At 51.8% G+C, this 19,206-nt stretch overlaps 8 protein-coding genes across 8 annotated transcripts; 3 read left to right on the plus strand and 5 right to left on the minus strand.

The window, feature by feature from the left end:
* The first annotated feature begins 435 nt into the window (after window positions 1-435).
* On the plus strand, window positions 436-1,856 carry BDQ94DRAFT_15117 (Gfo/Idh/MocA family protein). Its single transcript, XM_026767713.1, has one exon. The coding sequence runs from the start codon at window positions 671-673 to the stop codon at window positions 1,790-1,792; it is 1,122 nt and encodes a 373-aa protein (XP_026627790.1). The 5' UTR covers window positions 436-670; the 3' UTR covers window positions 1,793-1,856.
* A 12-nt stretch (window positions 1,857-1,868) lies between these two features.
* Window positions 1,869-3,283, minus strand: BDQ94DRAFT_169087 (uncharacterized protein; the record flags this gene model as incomplete). Its single annotated transcript, XM_026771214.1, has 4 exons — window positions 1,869-2,352; window positions 2,408-2,915; window positions 2,975-3,011; window positions 3,080-3,283. The coding sequence occupies 4 exons, from the start codon at window positions 3,281-3,283 to the stop codon at window positions 1,869-1,871; spliced, it is 1,233 nt and encodes a 410-aa protein (XP_026627791.1).
* Window positions 3,284-3,980: 697 nt separating this feature from the next.
* On the plus strand, window positions 3,981-5,390 carry BDQ94DRAFT_169088 (transferase family-domain-containing protein; the record flags this gene model as incomplete). Its single annotated transcript, XM_026771215.1, has 1 exon — window positions 3,981-5,390. One exon carries the CDS (start codon window positions 3,981-3,983, stop codon window positions 5,388-5,390), a length of 1,410 nt encoding a protein of 469 aa, XP_026627792.1.
* A 281-nt stretch (window positions 5,391-5,671) lies between these two features.
* BDQ94DRAFT_177613 (2OG-Fe(II) oxygenase) lies at window positions 5,672-8,640 on the minus strand (the record flags this gene model as incomplete). The annotated part of the gene is made up of 4 exons (XM_026772953.1): window positions 5,672-6,627; window positions 6,676-6,927; window positions 6,980-7,329; window positions 7,408-8,640. The coding sequence occupies 4 exons, from the start codon at window positions 8,638-8,640 to the stop codon at window positions 5,712-5,714; spliced, it is 2,751 nt and encodes a 916-aa protein (XP_026627793.1). The 3' UTR covers window positions 5,672-5,711.
* A 2,261-nt stretch (window positions 8,641-10,901) lies between these two features.
* Window positions 10,902-12,255, plus strand: BDQ94DRAFT_169090 (uncharacterized protein; the record flags this gene model as incomplete). Its single annotated transcript, XM_026771216.1, has 6 exons — window positions 10,902-11,051; window positions 11,099-11,215; window positions 11,263-11,453; window positions 11,503-11,625; window positions 11,671-11,751; window positions 11,814-12,255. 6 exons carry the CDS (start codon window positions 10,902-10,904, stop codon window positions 12,253-12,255), a joined length of 1,104 nt encoding a protein of 367 aa, XP_026627794.1.
* Window positions 12,256-13,151: 896 nt separating this feature from the next.
* BDQ94DRAFT_169091 (carbonic anhydrase) lies at window positions 13,152-13,877 on the minus strand (the record flags this gene model as incomplete). Its single annotated transcript, XM_026771217.1, has 2 exons — window positions 13,152-13,801; window positions 13,865-13,877. 2 exons carry the CDS (start codon window positions 13,875-13,877, stop codon window positions 13,152-13,154), a joined length of 663 nt encoding a protein of 220 aa, XP_026627795.1.
* Window positions 13,878-14,427: 550 nt separating this feature from the next.
* On the minus strand, window positions 14,428-16,523 carry BDQ94DRAFT_140871 (carnitine O-acetyltransferase CAT2). The gene is made up of 2 exons (XM_026765712.1): window positions 14,779-16,523; window positions 14,428-14,717 (listed from the first exon to the last, which is right to left on the minus strand). Exons 1-2 carry the CDS (start codon window positions 16,410-16,412, stop codon window positions 14,585-14,587), a joined length of 1,767 nt encoding a protein of 588 aa, XP_026627796.1. The 5' UTR covers window positions 16,413-16,523; the 3' UTR covers window positions 14,428-14,584.
* Window positions 16,524-17,169: 646 nt separating this feature from the next.
* Window positions 17,170-18,679, minus strand: BDQ94DRAFT_177617 (protein kinase-like protein). Its single transcript, XM_026772954.1, has 5 exons — window positions 18,419-18,679; window positions 18,037-18,359; window positions 17,677-17,978; window positions 17,456-17,621; window positions 17,170-17,399 (listed from the first exon to the last, which is right to left on the minus strand). Exons 1-5 carry the CDS (start codon window positions 18,670-18,672, stop codon window positions 17,212-17,214), a joined length of 1,233 nt encoding a protein of 410 aa, XP_026627797.1. The 5' UTR covers window positions 18,673-18,679; the 3' UTR covers window positions 17,170-17,211.
* Between the last annotated feature and the right edge of the window lie 527 nt (window positions 18,680-19,206).

Consider the following 19,206-nt stretch of genomic DNA (forward strand, 5'->3'; position numbering starts at 1 on the left):
TATGGTAATGGGGAACATTCAGTGCGCCTCTGTATCCTCAGTTATCACTTCCAGCTGATATGTGGTTTCATTACCAGAGAGGATTTGTGTTTTGTATCCGGAACAGGACATTGCCGTTCACTGCACCATCATTATGCCGGTTTCGATCCCTAGCATTCCATCTTCCACCTTGTTAAACAATCAAACACTGACACACCTCTTCCACACTCCCGGGACAATATATCTCCCAGTCCCAGTAGAACAGCGGGGTGAACCCCACCAAACAAACTAATCGTAGGCCAGACCCTCTAGCTATAGTAGCCTTCGGAATGGATTCCGGGCGGGGGCAATGCCGCCGGAAGGGATCCCGTATCCAGCCTCAAAGCTATTCAAACCCCACCGGCAAAACAAATTATGTAACTGGGTAAGCGCTTCTCCGGCCCTCCCACGCCACCCCAATTACCCAGCACAATGCCAGGCATAATTCCTACCAAAAGTTGCTAGCACCCCAAATCCACAACCGCATTACTATGCATCCAGATCCACCGCCCCGGTCAGGGACTGCATTTACCCCAGACCAGACCAGACCCACCGTTGCATCCCAACTTGACTCACCGATATAAAAAGCACCCTTCTCACCGGCACACAACCATCACCCTCCAAGCAACCACAACCAAAAGTAATTACTACTATGATCAACGTCATCATCGTCGGCGCCGGCCTCATCGGCCCCCGCCACGCACAATCTGTTATCACCAACCCCTCTACCAACCTTCTTGCCCTGGTCGACCCCTCCCCAAGTGCCTCATCCGTGGCTAAAACCCTCAACACGCTCTACTTCCCCTCATTATCAGCCCTCCTGTCTGCTACACCAGACATCCCGCACCCAGACGCCGCCATAATCTGCACCCCCAACCACACGCACGTCCCCGTGGCTCTCGAACTCATCAGCCACAACATCCACATCTTACTCGAGAAACCCATCAGCGACACCATCACCACTGCGCTTCCCTTGCTCCAAGCGCAGCAAAAGTATCCAGATGTGAAGATCCTCATCGGCCACCATCGGAGATTCAACCCATACATCACCAAAACCAAGGAAATCCTCGAGTCCGGGTCATTGGGTCCAATTATTGCTCTATCCGGACTATGGACTCTATACAAGCCAGCATCATATTTCACCGGTGCTACCGAGTGGAGAAGGGATAAGACTAAAGGTGGTGTATTGAGTATCAACCTCATTCACGACGTGGACTTACTCCACTACCTATTCGGTCCTATTACGCGCATTTACGCAGAGAAAACCCTCCCTCAGCGCGGGGGTCCAGATGGGAATGAGAATCACACCGCGGAAGAAGGCGCGGCGATTACATTCCGGTTTGCTAGCGGGGTGGTGGGCACGTTCGTGGTGAGTGATTGTGCGCCGTCGCCGTGGAATTTCGAGGCCGGGACGGGTGAGAATCCGATTATTCCGAAGGTGGGTGGTGTAGGAGGAGGGTTTTATAGGGTTTTGGGAAGTCGGGGGTCGTTGAGCGTGCCGGATTTGAAGAGGTGGAGTTATGATGGGGTTGAGGGGGAGAAGGGGTGGAATCAGAGATTGCAAGTGGAAGAGTTTGAGGTCGATGAGGGAGTGCCGTTTGATTTGCAATTGGAGCATTTTGTGCGTGTATTAGAGGGGGGAGAGACGCCGAGGTGTGATGCTGTGGAGGGATTGAGGGCGTTGGTGGTGGTTGATGCTGTGAAGAGGGCGATGGAGACGGAGGAGGTGGTGAAGGTGGAGAGTGTTGAGGAGATTTTGGCGAGGAATGAATGAATAGTTGATGGGATAAAGTGAGGCGGGTATTTGAGATTTTGCTAGTATGATATCAAATGAAAATATTGTAAAACTCTTACTTATTCGAGACACTCTGCACAAAGCTCGAATGCACCATAATAGACTGATCAACCGAACTCCCTCCCTCCCGTTCCACCGACTCTATGGAGTGTGGCTTCCTTAGACTCGCACTCGTCGTAACATGATTCGTCAGACCGATCTCCTCGTCATCCTGTCCATCAAAAGTATACTTCGTCGACAGAACACTATGCACGCGTCGACCAGCTGAAGGCGTGCCATTCCCGTTGGCATGGCCGCTACGAGACCGCCACGGCGTACTCGGGTTAGTTGGCCGACTGCGCTTGCTATCCTGGCTCGAGGAGAGCTTGATATGCGCTAACCGGACCAGCGGGGCGAGATGAGGCAGGCAGGCGCAGACGAGGGAGAGGCCCGGTTCGATGGTGGACCAGATGAAGACGGGCCCGAGGGTCCAAGTGACATCGGTGCGTTTAGTGAATTGATCGACGGAGTAGATGCGGACGATACTGGCGACGCAGGCACTACAAGCCAATATAAGCCCTGGTGCAATTGGGGAATAGAGGAAAGGGGTCCTACAAACTGCCCACGGCCAAAATACCGCTAATAGCCACCTTCTTGCGACGGTTCATCTGCAGTTTGGCGATCTGGGGGAATGGAATCAACAAAACCACGATGTCGTTGAGCATGTTGATGATCCCCAGCGCTAAGAAGAAGGTATCGGTGTCAATGCAGGTGCCGCTTGCACCGCCAAACTGGTTCCAGAAGTATGAGGCGGGTTTACATGCTGTGGCCATTGTGACGCAGATGATGATCGGGTAGGAGAGGGTGAGGAAGAAGCCGAGGTAGATGCCGATGCGCAGGGAGAGGTCTGCATGGGAGGCCATAAAGACGCGACGGTAGAAGAAAAGGATCGAGACTTTGGCGGCGCAACATACGGCGGAATATACCATGACGTAGATGTAGAGGATCTGAGATGTCAGTGCGCGGACAACAGTGCCATGTGGGGTGCTGCTGACCTTGAATAGTGTTACCAGCTTGGTGACGCTGATAGCCCAGACATGTTTGCGGGCACCGTAGAAGCCTCCTGGTATCCGTCAGTCTCCAATCCTAACAAAAAGACCCCAATAGCCTGATAGACCTTACCGGAGATACTCAAACCGGACGTCGTGCAGATAAATACCTATTTATAAAGCACAATTAGCGGACACCTTTCGAAACAAATTCCATGTGAAGACAAGTCCACCGCACCAATGCAAGAATAATGACCCAATCATCAGCCATAAGAGAATTGCGCAAGACACGCCGGGCAACAAAGCGTAGCACAACCGAAATAACAGCCAAGCACAGAATAAAAATCACGACAGCATTGTCCTGCTGCACCCTACTATCCGTCAAGTCAATATCATCCGGGGGCTCGCCGAATATAGCGACAATGGCAGGATCCACGGCCATAGTGGTCCGCCGACCCCAACAACAACAGCACAGCAGCGACAAGAAAAACTCACCAGCAGATTGATTAAAACAGAAAAGGGAGATATAAAAGCGGCCAGGAATGGCCCCTACGGACGGCTGAGCATCCTGGCTGCGGGAATGGCGTTTCCTAAGATCGGCCTACAAGCTTGGGGGCCAGACGGACAATCCAATCAATGCTGGTACACATATGACCCCAATTTCAAGTGGATACTAAGACAAGCCACCGTCTCTTTAGCTCAACGCTGACAGCAGCCACACGCGCCCACAATTAGTGGCCGGCGTGGGTCTCCGGAGGCACACGACCGGGGGCGGATTCCTTCGCTTACACTTAGCCTCAACCGATACCCTAAACAAACAGGAGATGCAGCAGTGTCAAGCCGGAGGATGGTTGCCTGTTACTGAACAAGGATAATGTGCAATATTAGCATGGACAGTTATAGCCGTGATCATGACAACTTGGCGGAAGTAGCAGTGAGCATGGCTAATACTGTTTATCCCACACTACTAGTACACCATGTAAATCGAACCATTCCCCTTAGGCTGTATGCCTAGATAAACCAGCGGGGAAAGTCCAGTCCGAACTGCTTGCTTGCAGCGACAGATAAAAAGCCCAGGGAAGAACAGATCAGCCTTGCCCGCTGCCAATCCCTCAATCCCTTTTACCCCAACAGCCAACATGGGTTCCATCGCCCCCGACGTGCCAACATTTACTCCGCTCGAACTCATCGGCCCCCGAGGCTACATGCGATACGTGTTCACCTTCCCCTTAGGCGACGACTACGTGCTGGAGGATGTGTCCAGAGCCCTGAAAGCCGGCTACGACGCCGCAGCCCAGCGCCTCCCCATTCTAGCCTGCGAGGCCATCCCCGACCCGACCGCCCGACAGGATAGTGTAATGAAGCTGCAGATGCTAGGACCAAATGCAGAAGAGCCTATATTAGTAAAAGACCTCCGAATGCAGGACACACTCCCAAGCTATGCCGAGCTCAAAGCCCAACACTTCCCGGTGGCCGCCTTCGACGCCGACACATTGTGCCGCCGTGACATCTGGCCGACAGATCTAGGCGAACATCTACCCATCTCGCTCGTCCAAGCCAACTTCATCCGCGGTGGATTGATCCTCACATGGTGCATCCTGCACATGGCCGGCGACGGCAACTCCTTCCAGACATGGATGCGAGTTTGGGCAGAGGAATGCCGTCGCGCACAAGGCGTGAAAATTACTGACCCTGTCGTACTCCCACCAGCTATCTTCGCAGACCGTGAGAAAGTCATGCGCTCTTCAGGCCGTAATCCAGGCCGAATAGAAGATCACCCCGAGTACGTCGTCCTCCCGTTCAAGCCGCCCGAAGGCCTGCCGCCAAAGATGCTGGCCAAGAACCACCGCGCTCAAGTCTTCTATTTCTCTCCGGAGGCTCTGGCCGCGCTAAAGAAGGAAGCATCCCCCAAGAATGCCTCTGAGCCGACAGACGTGCCCTGGATTTCGACCAATGATGCCTTGTCCGCGTTGCTGTGGAGGACAGTAATGGCCGTCCAGTGGCCCCTCGAAACCCTAGAAAGCGTCAATCAGGATCAAGAATCATTTTTCAACATCGCCCTGAACGGCCGCTTACGAACTGATCCCCCCGTCCACCCGAACACACTTGGCTGCTTCCTTGAATACATCGGGGTGTCGATGCCCGTGCACAAGATGCTCACTTCCGCCCAGTTGGCCGATCTAGCTGTCTTGATCCGCCAGGCACTGCAACGAGTGAGCAACCAGCACACAGACGACGTAATTTCCCTGATCGAGCAGCTCGATGATATTAGGAAGATATTCCCGGCCTCGCTGGTTGACCTGCCTGGGTTCAATTGCATGCTGACTTCGTGGGTTGACTTTGCATTGCATAATTTGGATTGGGGAACATTGCTGGGAGGTCATATCGAGTCGGTGCGGGCGCCGCATGTCGGGGTTATAAATGGTTTGCAGGTGGTGTTGCCCAATCCGCGGGAGGGCGGGATGGAGGTTCTGGTTGGGGTGGCGGATGGATGTTTGGAGAAGCTGCTCAATGATCCGCTGTGGATGAAGTATGCAGTGGCGCGGTGATGTGGCCTGGCTATCTCTTCCGAGATATGTATCATTTTGATTATGACTCGTTTTGGTAGCGCTACGCTAGGGATGTCAACGCAGGTTGTTATGTAGAAGCGTTAGTACATTCATCGGTGCATGCTGACATATATTCATCGTCTATCTGGCGGTAGAGAGTAATATCTGGATTATATGAAGTCGGATATTTTAATATTATATTTCCAAGCGAACAGATCCAACATCTGTCTTTTTTCAAAGAGAAGTATGTACAGGTTGGAGCATAAATCACTCTTGACGGCGCTTACTTGGAACGACGCTCCCAGACATAGGGTGACCAGCCTAAATCGCAGTTGAAGTAGCTGCAGGGTGGTCATCAGGAAGTGTAAGATTCGGGTGATTCATCAAGGAGTCGTAAGTATTCCCCAAAATCTCTTTCAAAGACCTATGCTTATCCAACTGGTCCAACTGAGCCTTTGCATCACGAGCTCGTTTGTTCCAGGCGTGCAACTGGGAAACGAGCATCATCGCGTCCGTTTTCCATATTCGCAGCATTTGCATACCGACAGGTCCGACGACTGTTTTAGTGAAAAAGAAATCGTCAAGGTGGCGATCAAAGTGCTCCATATCCTTTCCACCCATGTGAACCTTTCTTGTTCTTACGGCGGGGTCTTCGATGAATGTGTCTAGGCTAGCACAGGTATAGCAGCGGCAGAGGATACATGACCTGCCCTGCCAGTCTGGTGGCACGAGAGGAGCAGGAAGTACATAGCCAGTTATGTATTTGTTGAGAATGTGTTTAACGAATCGTCGTTCACTATTTGTGGAAGGGCCTCCAGACGTAATGACATTCTCGCAAACACCGTTTGCCACTGGAAGCAGGAAGTCGGTAAAAACATCAGGCATATCTCTTGCTTGGAGGTCCAGAGTGTATTCCGTGAGGGCATGAACTAATGCTGCGTTGTCGACGTCCATAACATCTCCTAACTTAATCAACCCGACTACCGTTTTGGGATCGATGCGGATACTCGTGGTATGTTTCGTGGGGCGGCAGTTCGCAGCAAATTCAAGACCAGAGTTAGAGGTATGCTTGTATTGAACCCGAAAGCCGCGGAAAAATTTTGGTAGAAGATTCTTGAGCATTGCATCAACCGCATCTTGGTCGAACTTCCCACGCCTTGAGTAGACATAGACCGAGACAAAGAATTTCCCAAGACAAGCTGTGCGCTCAATCTTAGTCTCCAGGAAAGGTATGATTCTGTTTTTGTTAGCGTAATGACTCAGCAATCGACAGGCCTCCGTCTACCTTTCGAATAAGCCCTCCTGGGGCAACGGCGTCAGCACATCCACTAGATGGCGGCCATCTGGTCCTGTGTCGTTCGAATAGCAGGACAGATAATTGCTGATAATAGCGCTTTCCCAGTTCAACATTTCCACCGATGGCGCTCGGCCCCGTTCCTGGCAGATTGCACGATATTCCCGGAACAGTTTAGAAATACAGCTGACTCTCTCTGGCAATGAGGGGCCATGCGGTTTGTCTTGAAAAACACGTTCCAGCCTAGGCAATGATATCAGAACGTGCACAATACACGTGGGATAAGTCTACATACGCCAAGCGAATAGCTTCAAGTCCATGTTTCGCCAGGACTTTCGCAGTTTGAGTAATCTCGGAAGAAGACATGGTGCCTTCAAGGGACACAAGAGTTTGGCAGAATAGAATCACGTCATCAACATCAATGGCTATCTGCATAATCTTGGCTCTCATTTCAGACGACGAAGAGTGTTTTTTCAGGATCGTTTGGCAGGCCCGGACCAGATTCCGCTTCGTCAAAGCATTATCGGGCTGTTCTGAGAATAGCTGGTGACACTCATCTAGGAGGTCTGCAATGTTATCCGCGGAGTATATTAGCCGGTGGAGTATGAACGAGGAGCGAAAAACATTTGGGACAATTATGGCACCCTATGAGTTGTGAGGACGAAGATACACCAAAGCAGAGCAGGAAGTGTAGAAGTAATCACTAGCGGCATGAAGACTTACTGTCGCTCGGTAAACACGGGTTGCCTTAGCCGCTTCGTTGCCCGTAAAGCCTTGGTATTTTTCATCATCCGGAAGTCGATTCGAGAAGAAATCCTCTTGAATCAGCAATTTCCCGTGGAATGGCAAATGCTTTCCGACTTCCGACCCTGACGCGTCCACCACTGATAAGAACTTCTGATTGCCTCCGAGCACATCCTCTAGCGCATTGTGAGCTTTCCAATAACTGTTCCCGTACCGTCCATCGACGCCACCCATTCTGGTCTTCTCAATATTGGCTAGGTATAAGTCGAAATCAAATCCCTGACATGCCTTTTGGAGTTCTCCAAAACGAACTTGATCTACTCCTTTCAGTCGATCAAAGCTAAGTTCAGCAACAGTATACTGGTGCTCTAGGACATAGACAAGTGCTGGTGGGCAGTCACCATTGATATGATGATCCCAAGCTGAGTGATCGGATTGCCCATTTCCACTGCAATCGGAGACCCAGGATTCAAGTAGATGAGTTAGCTTGTCTGTTTGAACACCGGAAATACCAAGCCCAACTAATGGGCGATGAATCAAATTGTACACCAGAGCCACTCTATATCCAGAGGTGACGGGTCTCACCTCATGGATAACATCCGCATACCAAGCAGCCCACGAGAAGCTAAATTCAGAGGATGATGCAGTTGACCATGCGATCTTCCAACCACGGTGGGAAGCAACGAGTGTCCCGCCTTCGTGCTTCGAAGGAAGACATACCACCAGCGTAGCAAACATGCCATCGGCCTTCTCAGTGTCCTGGTGTGGAAGGAAAAATGCGCCTTCCTCGTAGATCAGGAGCTTATATAGCTCGGCCTGAACCTCATCCGATTGGGCAGTCAGACCCAGGCCCGTCACGGCGTCGTCCACCACGTCATCCATCTGCTGTTGCCAGAGCGGATTTTGAAGCGAAAACTGGCCAGGGTCGAGTTGCCATGTTTTGCGAACGGATTCGTCCACCAAAGTTTCGGAACCTTTGCCGTAGGGGCTGCGATCGCAACACTGGGTAATGGCTTTTGCATCGTCTGCTGAGATGGGAAGTCGAATGTTGCCTAGGCCTGCGATATTCAGGCCAGGTATGGCTAGGCCCAGCCCAAGGTCTTGTGTCAAGAAGGACCCAGAGGATTCGATGGTCTCCAGAACGGCACACAGGCCTCTCTTGAGTTCAATGTGACCATCATTGTCGTTTACATCTGCCACTATAGGTCTCATTCTGGCTCCTTTAATTGCAAGAGTCTTGGGGTCGGTTTGCGAGATGGAGGATGTGATGTCAAAGTTGGAACTGCAGTTGAGAGACGCTTATCCGGCCGCGAGTCGCGTCGCGTTATTTGCTGCGAATAGCGGCCATCGGGCAAATACACCATCACCCGTTAATCCCTGTCCATTTCCCATTTTCTTTGTCTGTTTTCGCGACTAAACCGATAGGGGGATGCCACGCGATAGTATCCCTACCGGCAGGCTGGACATTCATCTACTGCAAAGCGGAACGCGACGATGAATTTCATCCACCAACAGCGAACCCAACCACCACTCATCCAGGGCTTGTCAGATGCGGTTCCACGATACTTAATACCCCTTTGACTCGGACAACATCTCCTCCATGTGTGTGGAGGCGACTCCGGGAAGAGAATTCCGGGTGCTTAGTGACCCCTATACCCCCTTAAGCCGTCATGTTCTATATATAGCTTCAGATCATCCACGCCATATCTGACCCCGACTCGAGGATACTATTCTGTCTGTCGATCGACGGATCAATAACCGCGGCCCGGCCGGATGTAGATGCTGTACTCCGTACAAATCGACTATCTAAGATCGAGAAAGGGAGCATCCACGTCTGACCGACTCACCACAGACGCATTTTATTGGCTCGTGCTCTGCGCCCGCCATGAAAGCGTAAAGCTTAGTAGCGACATAGCAAATATACCAGCATGCAACATGCAGCAGGAAAGCCTGCGGCAGACGACATGAGAAATAAGGCTCTTCACGCAATTTCCCTGGGACAAGCGTTCCATGGGTCGAGTCCGGGTCGCGCAGTCTCGGGTTTCCCCCGCCAGTGGTGACTCCTCCCGTCCCAGGCACGCAACAACCCCCTGAACGCCCTACTGATAGACTAGTAGATGCCCCTGCAGGAGATTAGCCGTCGTCCACTGGCTATCGCTATCTATGATGCGAAGGAGAACTAGTTGGTTAAGTAGTTTTGTCCCTCGGATGATTAGCCAAAGAGAGGACGGCAATTGTCAATCCCGCGCAGATGACAGCCGACATGGTCGGGGTTTTCCGACTCTTCCATTGGGACGGATGGGGAGGTAAGAAGTCTATTTATTTGTTTGTGTGCGAGGTTCACCGACCCAGAATACATTCCTTGGCAGCTTTCCAGTCCATTACTCTCCCAATCGGCAGGAATTCCTTGATTGGCGCTCGGTCGCAAGCAGTGGGGATGAAGGCAAATCGGAATTCCCTGATGGCGTGTGGACGGGACAGGCGTTGGAATCCATTGCGAGTCTGTCCTACTGTGTTGCAAGCTAGCAGTTGCCCGACGAGTCATGTTTTCTCCCCGGCAGCGCTCGTCGTTTCCTAATTATTTCCATCCGTCCGACTGGGGGACCCATTTTTTGTTTGGTTTAGTGCGTTAGACATGCAATTGCGGGGACCACCTCTTAGGGTTCCCGGCGATTTTCGGCAATTTCACCCTCCCCTACTATTTTCACTTGCGAAGGATTTCTTTATCCCAGTTGATGTTGCCAATTCAATAGTAAGAGCCACTGAAGTCTTAGTCTCCGTGGCAAATACGATTCCCAAGCAGCAATGCTCAAATGAACGTGGAGTGGACATCTCGCTTAGAGACCGCCAAGCCGCCGGAGACCATTCCAGGACAATCGCTATCAGCAATTTCCCCGTTTCTCTCCTGCGGTCAAATGAGGGTTGCAGAATGTTCGACCCTCTCCGTTTCCAGGAGTTCTAGATTAGCAGATCATGACGGACAGCGGTGTGTCATCCGGAGGGTACGAATGCTGTTGGCAGTCCTGATCCACTTTCCGGGAAAAGTTGCGCCTCGCACCAGCGAGTCAGCGCATCGACTTTAGCCTTTTGGACGTTAGCACAGTTGTGGGGACGCATGAATACAGTTAGATAGACTCCGTTTGTCAAGCCAAACGGGCGATCACTTAAGGTTTAGTGGTTTAGTAGCCAAGGGGGGGTCTCGTATTCCCGGTTACCGAAGTGAAGAGCAGATGGCGACTCCGTGCCACGAGCCATGGTTGTCTCGGCGTGCTCGACGATATCCCTAATGTGTATTAGACCAGGTACTAGCAGGAATTTCATCAGGACTGCCATGATGGCGGCGACTTAACATAACCGTATTAACTCCCCACTCATGTCCACTTCCCCCCATGTTGCCTCAAATTTATGTCTGACACCCATGCCCTTGTCTGCACCACAAGGCTGATATCGACCCTGCTTTCAATCGTGACGCCATGGCCATCTACGGTGGTGCAGCGCCTTCACTGGCGGGCAGTGTCATTATGTTGACGACGCTGGCATTGTTGACTTATGGCCTGCGGATTTATTGCAGGGTGACCAGGAAGTCATGGAGTGTGGAGGATTGGATCATGACGGCTGCATTGGTACGTCCAGGGGCTATCGAAGCTTTACTCGGGGCTAACTGTCGTAGGTGCCATTCGCTGTGCTGGTAGCTGGATGTCTGGGGGGCGCATTCAATGGAATTGGCATTCGTGATTCTAGGTTGGCAGAGCCACAAAATGTCAAATACCAAGCAGAAGGACAGAAGGTAGGAACAGTGCGAGTATGTTCAGCTACATAATACTGACTCTTCAGTTTTTCCTCATCTTCGAAGTCGGTTACTGCTCCGCCATTATTCCCATCAAGCTCAGTATCAGCTGGATGTTGATCCGAGTAGCCGAGGGTCGCAAAGCGTACCTCTATGCGCAATACGTGGTGATTGTTGTCTTTGTGCTGATGAACATCATCGCATTGATCTTTATTCTGATCAACTGCATTCCTGTTGAGTACGACACCCGACCTACCTGAGGGTTACAGCCGATACTGACTTCACAGCGCGGCCTGGAATACGGAACTGCTCAAGCAAGGAGGACACTGCCAACCATCCTACGTATTGGCCGATGTCTACTACGCCTGCACGGCCGTGAACATTCTCACCGACTGGGTGACAGCTTTGATGTGCGACCACTTCCAGCCATTTTCGAATACCACTAATTGAAATAGGCCTGTACCTCTGCTCTGGAACGTCCAACTCAACCGCAACACCAAGATTTCGATTGTCGGCCTGATGGGCCTGGGTATCTTGTAAGACCCGTTTGCCTATATCTGCCCCGATAGTCTGAACTAACTCATGGCCTCCTCCACAGCGCCTCCATGTCCGCCTGCGTCCGTCTTAAATACACCGTCGCCCTAACCAGCCAATCCAACTACCTCTACAGCGTCACCAACGTGGTGATCTGGGGATTCGCCGAAAACGCCCTGGGAATGATCGTCGGCAACGTCGCGACACTGCGCCCACTGTTCCGCATCCTCCGCGACCGCAAGACATCGTCCAACAACAAATACAACTCTCGGGGGTACTACAGCTCTCAGCGCACCGGCCCGGCAAACATGTATTCTCGCAACTACGAGCTGGCTGAGCAGGGGAAGCACACTAACCAGATCACCACTACCTCGATGGCCGATCATACGCGACGACCTAGCCAGATGAGCGATGGGGACAGTCAGAAGCAGATTCTAGCGGGCGGAACTCCCCCAGGAGACACGGATATTCTTGTTAGTCGGCAGGTTATTGTGGCGTATGATTAGCATTGGTTGGTCGGCTGGTCGGTTGGTCGGAGTTGGGGGCATCTTGTGTACTACATTCTTTTCGAAATTTCCTTAATCCTATTAAACTATAAATGAAATATAGAACAAAGAAAGATTCAATGACAGCTTCAGTTCTCCAAGCATGAGTGGGATAGAACCACACAGTAAGAATTTTAATTTATTGCTGGGCTAAGCAACGCCAAGCCTTAACGGCTGCAGTGGGGGACGCAATTTATGCGCGAGTCAGACAATCGTTTATTATCACTCGGGAAGGTGACAGATCATACGATCAAGCGTGCACAACGTGGTCAATTTGGGTTGTTCCGTGCTTGTTCTTTAATCTTCTTGTGCTTGTTCTGGAAGTTGATTAGCCTGTATCGTATTAGTAGTGGTACTAGTAAGTTTATGGTGTGGCACCACCACGAACTGCTATATTTTGCCTACTATCGGTGTCTCCAACTTCAACAATAATTACCCCGGAAGGAGGTTCAATGACGACGAGTGATTGTTATTCAATGCTAAGTTTGTTCCTGGTTTTCCCACTTGACCGTGTTTTATATATATCATATATTATTGTGTCGGTTTGAAATACACTTTTCTTCAATCCTAATCACGACTTTAGGAAAATCGAGTCAGCAATAGCCTGATCACATCACAAAGGCAGATACAAGCAGCCTCATCGGCAAGCACTAGTGATTGGTTTTATCATACTATCATCTGACCCATTGAACTCCATGGTTTGAGTATAATAGTACACTCAGACATAGTCCCACCTCTCCCATTAGTGTTTCAACCGATGACATGATCTATCCAACCACTCCATAATATACAATATCCAACCAAAGTAACTATACAGACAACCCAACAACAGAACCATCAAACCAAACACCTTTATTCTACAACTTAACATCCAACTCCAACTCCCTCACCACCCCACAACCCACATCATAAACAGCCCCATGAACCTCCACCTCCCCCTTCTCCACCGCCTCCCTGACCACCCCCATCGCCATCAGCACCCTCACCCCCTCCAACACATTCAACTCCACCAATCTCACCCCCCTTTCATACTCCCCATGTATCCCCTCCAACTCACTCGCATACCTATCCCTCACCCTTTTCAAAGAACTCAACCACGCATCCAGCACACTATTCTCCCTTTCCTCCCCATTCCTCTCCCCCTTCGGGGCTGCCAACACAGCCCCAACCCCCCCACAACACGTATGTCCACACACCACCACATGCTTCACCTTCAAATGCAGCACCGCATACTCCACCACCGCGGCGCAATTCACATCAGCGGCATTCACCACGTTGGCGATGTTGCGATGCACGAAGACGTCACCTGGGTTCAGGTCCAGGAGGGTCGTTTCGGGACACCGCGAGTCGGAACATCCTATCCAGAGGATTTGGGGGTGTTGGGCGCGCGCGAGGGTAGGGAATAGGGAGGGGTTTTGGAGGGTGGTTTTTTGGGCCCAGAGGTGGTTCAGCGTGAGGGCTTTCGTGTAGGGGTCTTGGGGTTTTTCGGGTTGTTGGGAGTGTAGGTCTGGTTGGGTGGTTAGATGGTTAGTTGGTAAGAGGGGGGATGAGGCAGGGAGGGAGGATGTACCTGTGACGGCCATGGTTGGTGGGTGTATACGTAGTAGTATGTAGATGTCAAGTTTGGATTCGATTGTGGATTGGTGTCAATGATGAGGCAAAGTATGTAGAAGACAGATGATGAGGAACGAACTAAATACTTATCTACCTCCCATACAGAATGCTACATATCTTCTCTCCATTCGAAAGGAAAGGAGATACTCCTATCGAGTAACCATGCCGTATACCCGTCCCCTGTCTATCATTCATCGCCAGACAGATACTCCATTGCATGATCTGGATCGATCTATACACATGACCCTACAGTGCATAATCTCCGCGTCCGGAGCTTCCTATTCGTCCATATTCATCAAAGCACAGACTTTGTTGTACGATCAGTGAGGCATATACACATCATTCTATGTAGATAGGTATATAGGGGATGCGGGATGAGGGATTAATATACCGATATTCTAGGGATATACTTCCGAGGTAATCTGGATCAATCTATCGGCTATTGCGGAAATATAAATAGTAGTGGTGATGCTCTTATCGCGGTTGATAAGGAGGTGAAACGTTAGTGTTCGGGTGTGTCGGCACTGTTTGTAGGTTTGTCTTGTTTCAGGTGATTCCGGACATGTGGCATTTGGATACGGAGTTTATTATTTATGTATAAATATGCAGAACAGGTATCTCCTCTGTTGTGGTAGGATCTAATTGTGTATCACTGGTATATAGGTATCTATCTATCTTACATCTTGGCCTTCTCGCTCTGGGCAGCCAAGTCGGGCATCAGCATGTCTCTCATGTCAGATGCCGCCTCGTTGAGGTAATAGCTCATGCGTTCCGCTCCAAGGCGCTTGCAGACAATGTTGAAGTTCAAGCTAAATCACAGTCAGCAATGATCAACCATCACGATAGGGGGGAATGTGGTAAAGGGCTCACCTGTTCTCGTTGATCATATAAGCAATGCCGAATCCATCGTCAATCACCTGACTCCATCCGTAGCCGTTGAAGAACTCCGAGCTCAGCTGGCTGGTCGACAGGTACCACGAGCCACTGTAGGCATATGCCGGGTCTTCGTACAGAGCAGGCAACTTCTCTCCCTCACGCAGCAGCTTCTTCAGACCGAACAAGTGACGGTCCACACCACGGCCATCGCTGGCTTCCGCCGTGTACTTCGTGTGGGCGGCCAGCGCCGAGCGGAGTAGACGGACAGCCTCCTCGCGAGGGACGGCAGGATCGCTGATGGCCTTGCAGAAGGCAACGCTCTCGTCCGATACCGTGCGGATGGTCTCTGTGCGGCCCTCCTGGAACTTGCGGGTCGAGGCAGACTCGTAGGTCGGGCGGTTCTTGCCGTACATCTTGAAGTAGGCCAGCTGGATGATCATCTGCACGTACGCATCCGGGCTGCACTTGAACTTCTTGATGAGACCCTTGCCGTAGCCCTGGTAGGCCTGGACCCGGAGCTCGTGCGACGAGATCTGCTGGCGGTGCTCCTTGTTGGCGGCGTCGATGGCCTCCAGCACAGGGCCGTCCAGGTGGAAGGTGATGGGACGAGGATCGGGCAGGTCAGACCGCACCGGCTGCTCAGAGAGGTCGATCTTGTGGTTGAAGATGAGGTTGTTCAGGTGGTCATTTAGGCGGTGGGTGGGGCTGCCGTCCATCATGCTGTGCTCGCCCATGAACCCGGCGGTACCATTGTCGTTGATGATGAACTGCAGGGGCTTGTCGAACCAGCGGTTGGTGCCATCACCGTGCCAGTACTGGTGAGCACGCTCCTCCAGGGTGACAGGGCTGGCATTGTCGAGACAGACGAGGAATCCGCTGGATTCGATGTCCCGCAATGCCTGCTCATTGGCCGGGTGCGCGGCCAGCAGCTTCTTCCGTGCGTCGGCCCACAGGTCGCGGTTAGCGACGGTCAAGACGCCGACCGCCGGAGCCGGCTGAGCGACCTCGTAGATGCGCTCAAACTGGCGCTGCAGCTCGGAGTTGTTCAGGCGCTTGCCATTGACGGTCAAAGGCACCTTAAAGAATTGGTTCTTGCGCACGACCACAATGTGTTCGTTGTCCTGAGCCGGGAACTTCTGGGGGTAGTCGACACTGTCACCCGGGATACGGCAGCAGTTGAACATGTACTGGTAGGTGCTCATAGCTATGGGCTGGCCGCGCATGTATTCAGGCTCCAAGGAGCCATCGTCAACCTGGCGCTTGAACTCCAGGGCGGCAGTGGCAACCGAGGCGGCGCGCTTGGCAGGGTCCCGGCGGGCGCGATCGTCGCGGTAGGAGTAGAAGTAGGAAACGTAGGGGATGACAGGGTCCCGGTAGGCCAGGTACGCGGCATGGTTCCACCACTCAAGAAGCCAGTTCTTAACCTTGGGGTCGGCGGCGCGGGCGAGCAACCTTTCCTGCAGGGGCTCACCCTCACCACCTGGGCGGACAAAGGCCTCGACGGCTTTCTTGGTGCGCTCATATTCGGCCTCGGAGACCAACGCGTGGACGGACTTAAGGTAGCGGCGGCCCGTTTCTTCCAGAGAGGGGACCGGCAGACGGGGGAGAGAGTCTTCGAATCTGAGCATGTTGCCTTTGGAGAGGTCTTCTTTGTAGCCTATTCATTCACAACGTGTCAATGGCGGATTTCGAGTCGGATTCGCATGTGATCGCTTACCCTCAGGGACCGAAGATGCTTTGCGCCGGGGTGCCATTATGGGTGTCTAATCGGTAGAAGTCATGATTAGCTGCCATTTCCCACAGAGTCTGGTGGTATGGAGGCAGACTTACCACAGCGGATCTGGCGAGGAGTGAATTGGCGGGGGAGAGACGGGTCCGGGGGAGAGTGGAGAGACGGTTTCTGCTCGAAGCCGCGAACATGCCTCGCGGTTGTAAAGGGACGGGGGGGGAGATGAGAAGGAGAAGGAAGAGTTAGAGATGGTTAAGTAGAGACAGGAGAAAGACCAGAGGAGCGTGGGCTAAAAAGTAGCAGGAAAAGGCCACATGAGATAAGAGAGCGAGCGAGTCAAAAGACAAGGAACGGAGCGAGAGAGGAAGATACCTCGGCTGGATGGAAGCCAGGATCAGCCGACTGTTGGATGGTCACGTATTGTCATGGCTGGTGTGGATCTTTCACGTTGGTCCGCCGACTGGTGGGGATGCCGTGTATGTAACGGTAATCTGGGTATTGTTGGTCAACCGGATCGCCGAGGAACTCACTTTGGGCCGGTGGAGACGGAATTGACCCAATTTCTAGCCATCACGAGATATCATACCCCTTACCAGGTGATGTTTTGGGACTGAGACCAACCCCATGGGGTACGGAACAGCTTGAACATAGTAGTCCAGCGCTGCAATCATAATTCAGCTACGACGACATTCTATAAACTAAACTGTCTCTCGATTCAGCCAGGCATCTCGCAGCAGCTGATCTGCCGTCTTTCTGTCTTCAGGTCGCCACTGAAGCATCCCTCTCATGAAATTCAAAAATGCCTCCTTGTTGCTTCCTTCGAGGTATTCCTCTGACAATTGAAGTCCTCCGGTATAGGGGATAACGATGTCTTGCTTCCACCGTCCTACCCAGTTTGTTCAGTCTGATGCCAATCGCTTCTAAGATACCAAGATAACATACCGTCTTCAGTAAAGAACTCGTGGCTTCGCTTCCCCCGTTGCAATAGATCCAACGGAGGATGCCCCAAAAGACCAATGACCTCAGCTAGATGTGCACGTGTCGAGTATTCTTTTCCGTCAGGATCCTCCCCGTAGAACATATGCTTGCCTTCAAACAGATCCCAGATCTAGTTGCCCCATCAGAAACGTTTATCAGATTTCCAAGGATACGATAGGACATACCATAACACCCACGTTCCAGATATCCACCGGATAACTCCACTCCACTTGCAACATTACCTCCGGTAACCTGTACACTGCAGGCTGCGCATCATGATCCCTGCTCTCATCCCCGCGTACCGCAGAACCAAAGTCGTTCAGGACCGTTCGACCAAATGATCTGGGTAGCCCGAACCGTCGCGAAGCATACACCGGCACCCCGTCAGCGAGTTTGCGTGGAGAAGGCCTTTCCATCTCACCGGCAGTAAATGCATCCAGGAGTGATTCATCCTCAATTGCTTGTAGAATGTTACCGCCCTTTATATCTACAACAGACACAGATCAGTACTTGTGCTCCTTTTCCTAACACAAGGACACTCGCACCCGTATGAACAACCTTGCATTCAGTATGCAAATAGTCCAGAGCAAGAAACACTTGCATCAGACCAGATTTGAGCAGATCCTCCGTGAAACGACGTCGGGGATTCCGAAACAGTAGATCATGAAAACTATCCCACATGGGTTGCTGGACTAGACAGGGATGGTCGCCGCCAGACCGGGGAATAATGAAAGTATCAAGCGCCGTTCGTACATAGCCGTATCCGGGATGAGATGGGTTGGCTTGACTTATGTGCTGATATATTTTGGACTCTTCGGTATGGGATTCATCGCGGGTATAGATCTTGAGGGTCACGTAGCGATGAGATCTGGAGATTATTCAGCATCAGTCCGCATGTTGGTTATATGAAGTAGTGAGAGAACAGACTGGAGATCCTGAGCTAGCCAGACAGTCGATGTTGATCCGTATCCTAGTTTCCCATTGACCTGATACTTGGAGGCGAAGACATCCCCAATGTTAACAGGGTAGTAATGGCCATTCCTGAAGGAGTCGAAGTGCTCTTCCTCGAGGATTGTGGATGCCGGAATAGTCGTGAACCCGGTAGTTGGGAAGCGCCGAGGAGGTAAAGGAACTCTGCGAGGATGGATAGATGCTCGGATCCACTTGAGCAGAGAAGTCATAAAAGCACATGCAAAATGGGTGATACAGCTACCTGAGGTTATTCAGCATCGCCAACAGGGTGAATGATAGATGTATTGTTTACTGTATCAGTATTACTAGCGGTAAGAGACAACCTTAAACGGAACGGTACAGACTAGTAAAGGTCTCATTGCCCCAGACTCGCTGCCAGCCTCGGTCCGTCGAGGAACAGCGGCAACAACCTACCGGGCAGTCCGAAGCCAGTTCTGTGGACGTTCTATAGCATAGATCTAGTGGGAAGCTTAACTGGAACTTTAGTCGTATGTCCTCTTCGGAGATACACTATGTACTACGCTGCAGCTCAGCCGGAGCAGACGATGGTCCAGCCGCAGTGAGAGCGGAATGCGGGGGAGCTGCTGGACTGGCTCATATGGGGGACCGTAGGGGGTGAATGAGTCCCTCGGTCGGGGGCAACTCGGTCAGCAGAACAGACGGGACTGACCTTCTCATCGGCATCCCCACTTGAGACAGCGGTGTCATCACTAACAGGATTGTTTGGCACGCCGCTGCGTCAC

This window comes from Aspergillus welwitschiae, assembly GCF_003344945.1.
Source record: "Aspergillus welwitschiae strain CBS 139.54b unplaced genomic scaffold BDQ94scaffold_11, whole genome shotgun sequence".
In the NCBI taxonomy this organism is placed as follows: domain Eukaryota; kingdom Fungi; phylum Ascomycota; class Eurotiomycetes; order Eurotiales; family Aspergillaceae; genus Aspergillus; species Aspergillus welwitschiae.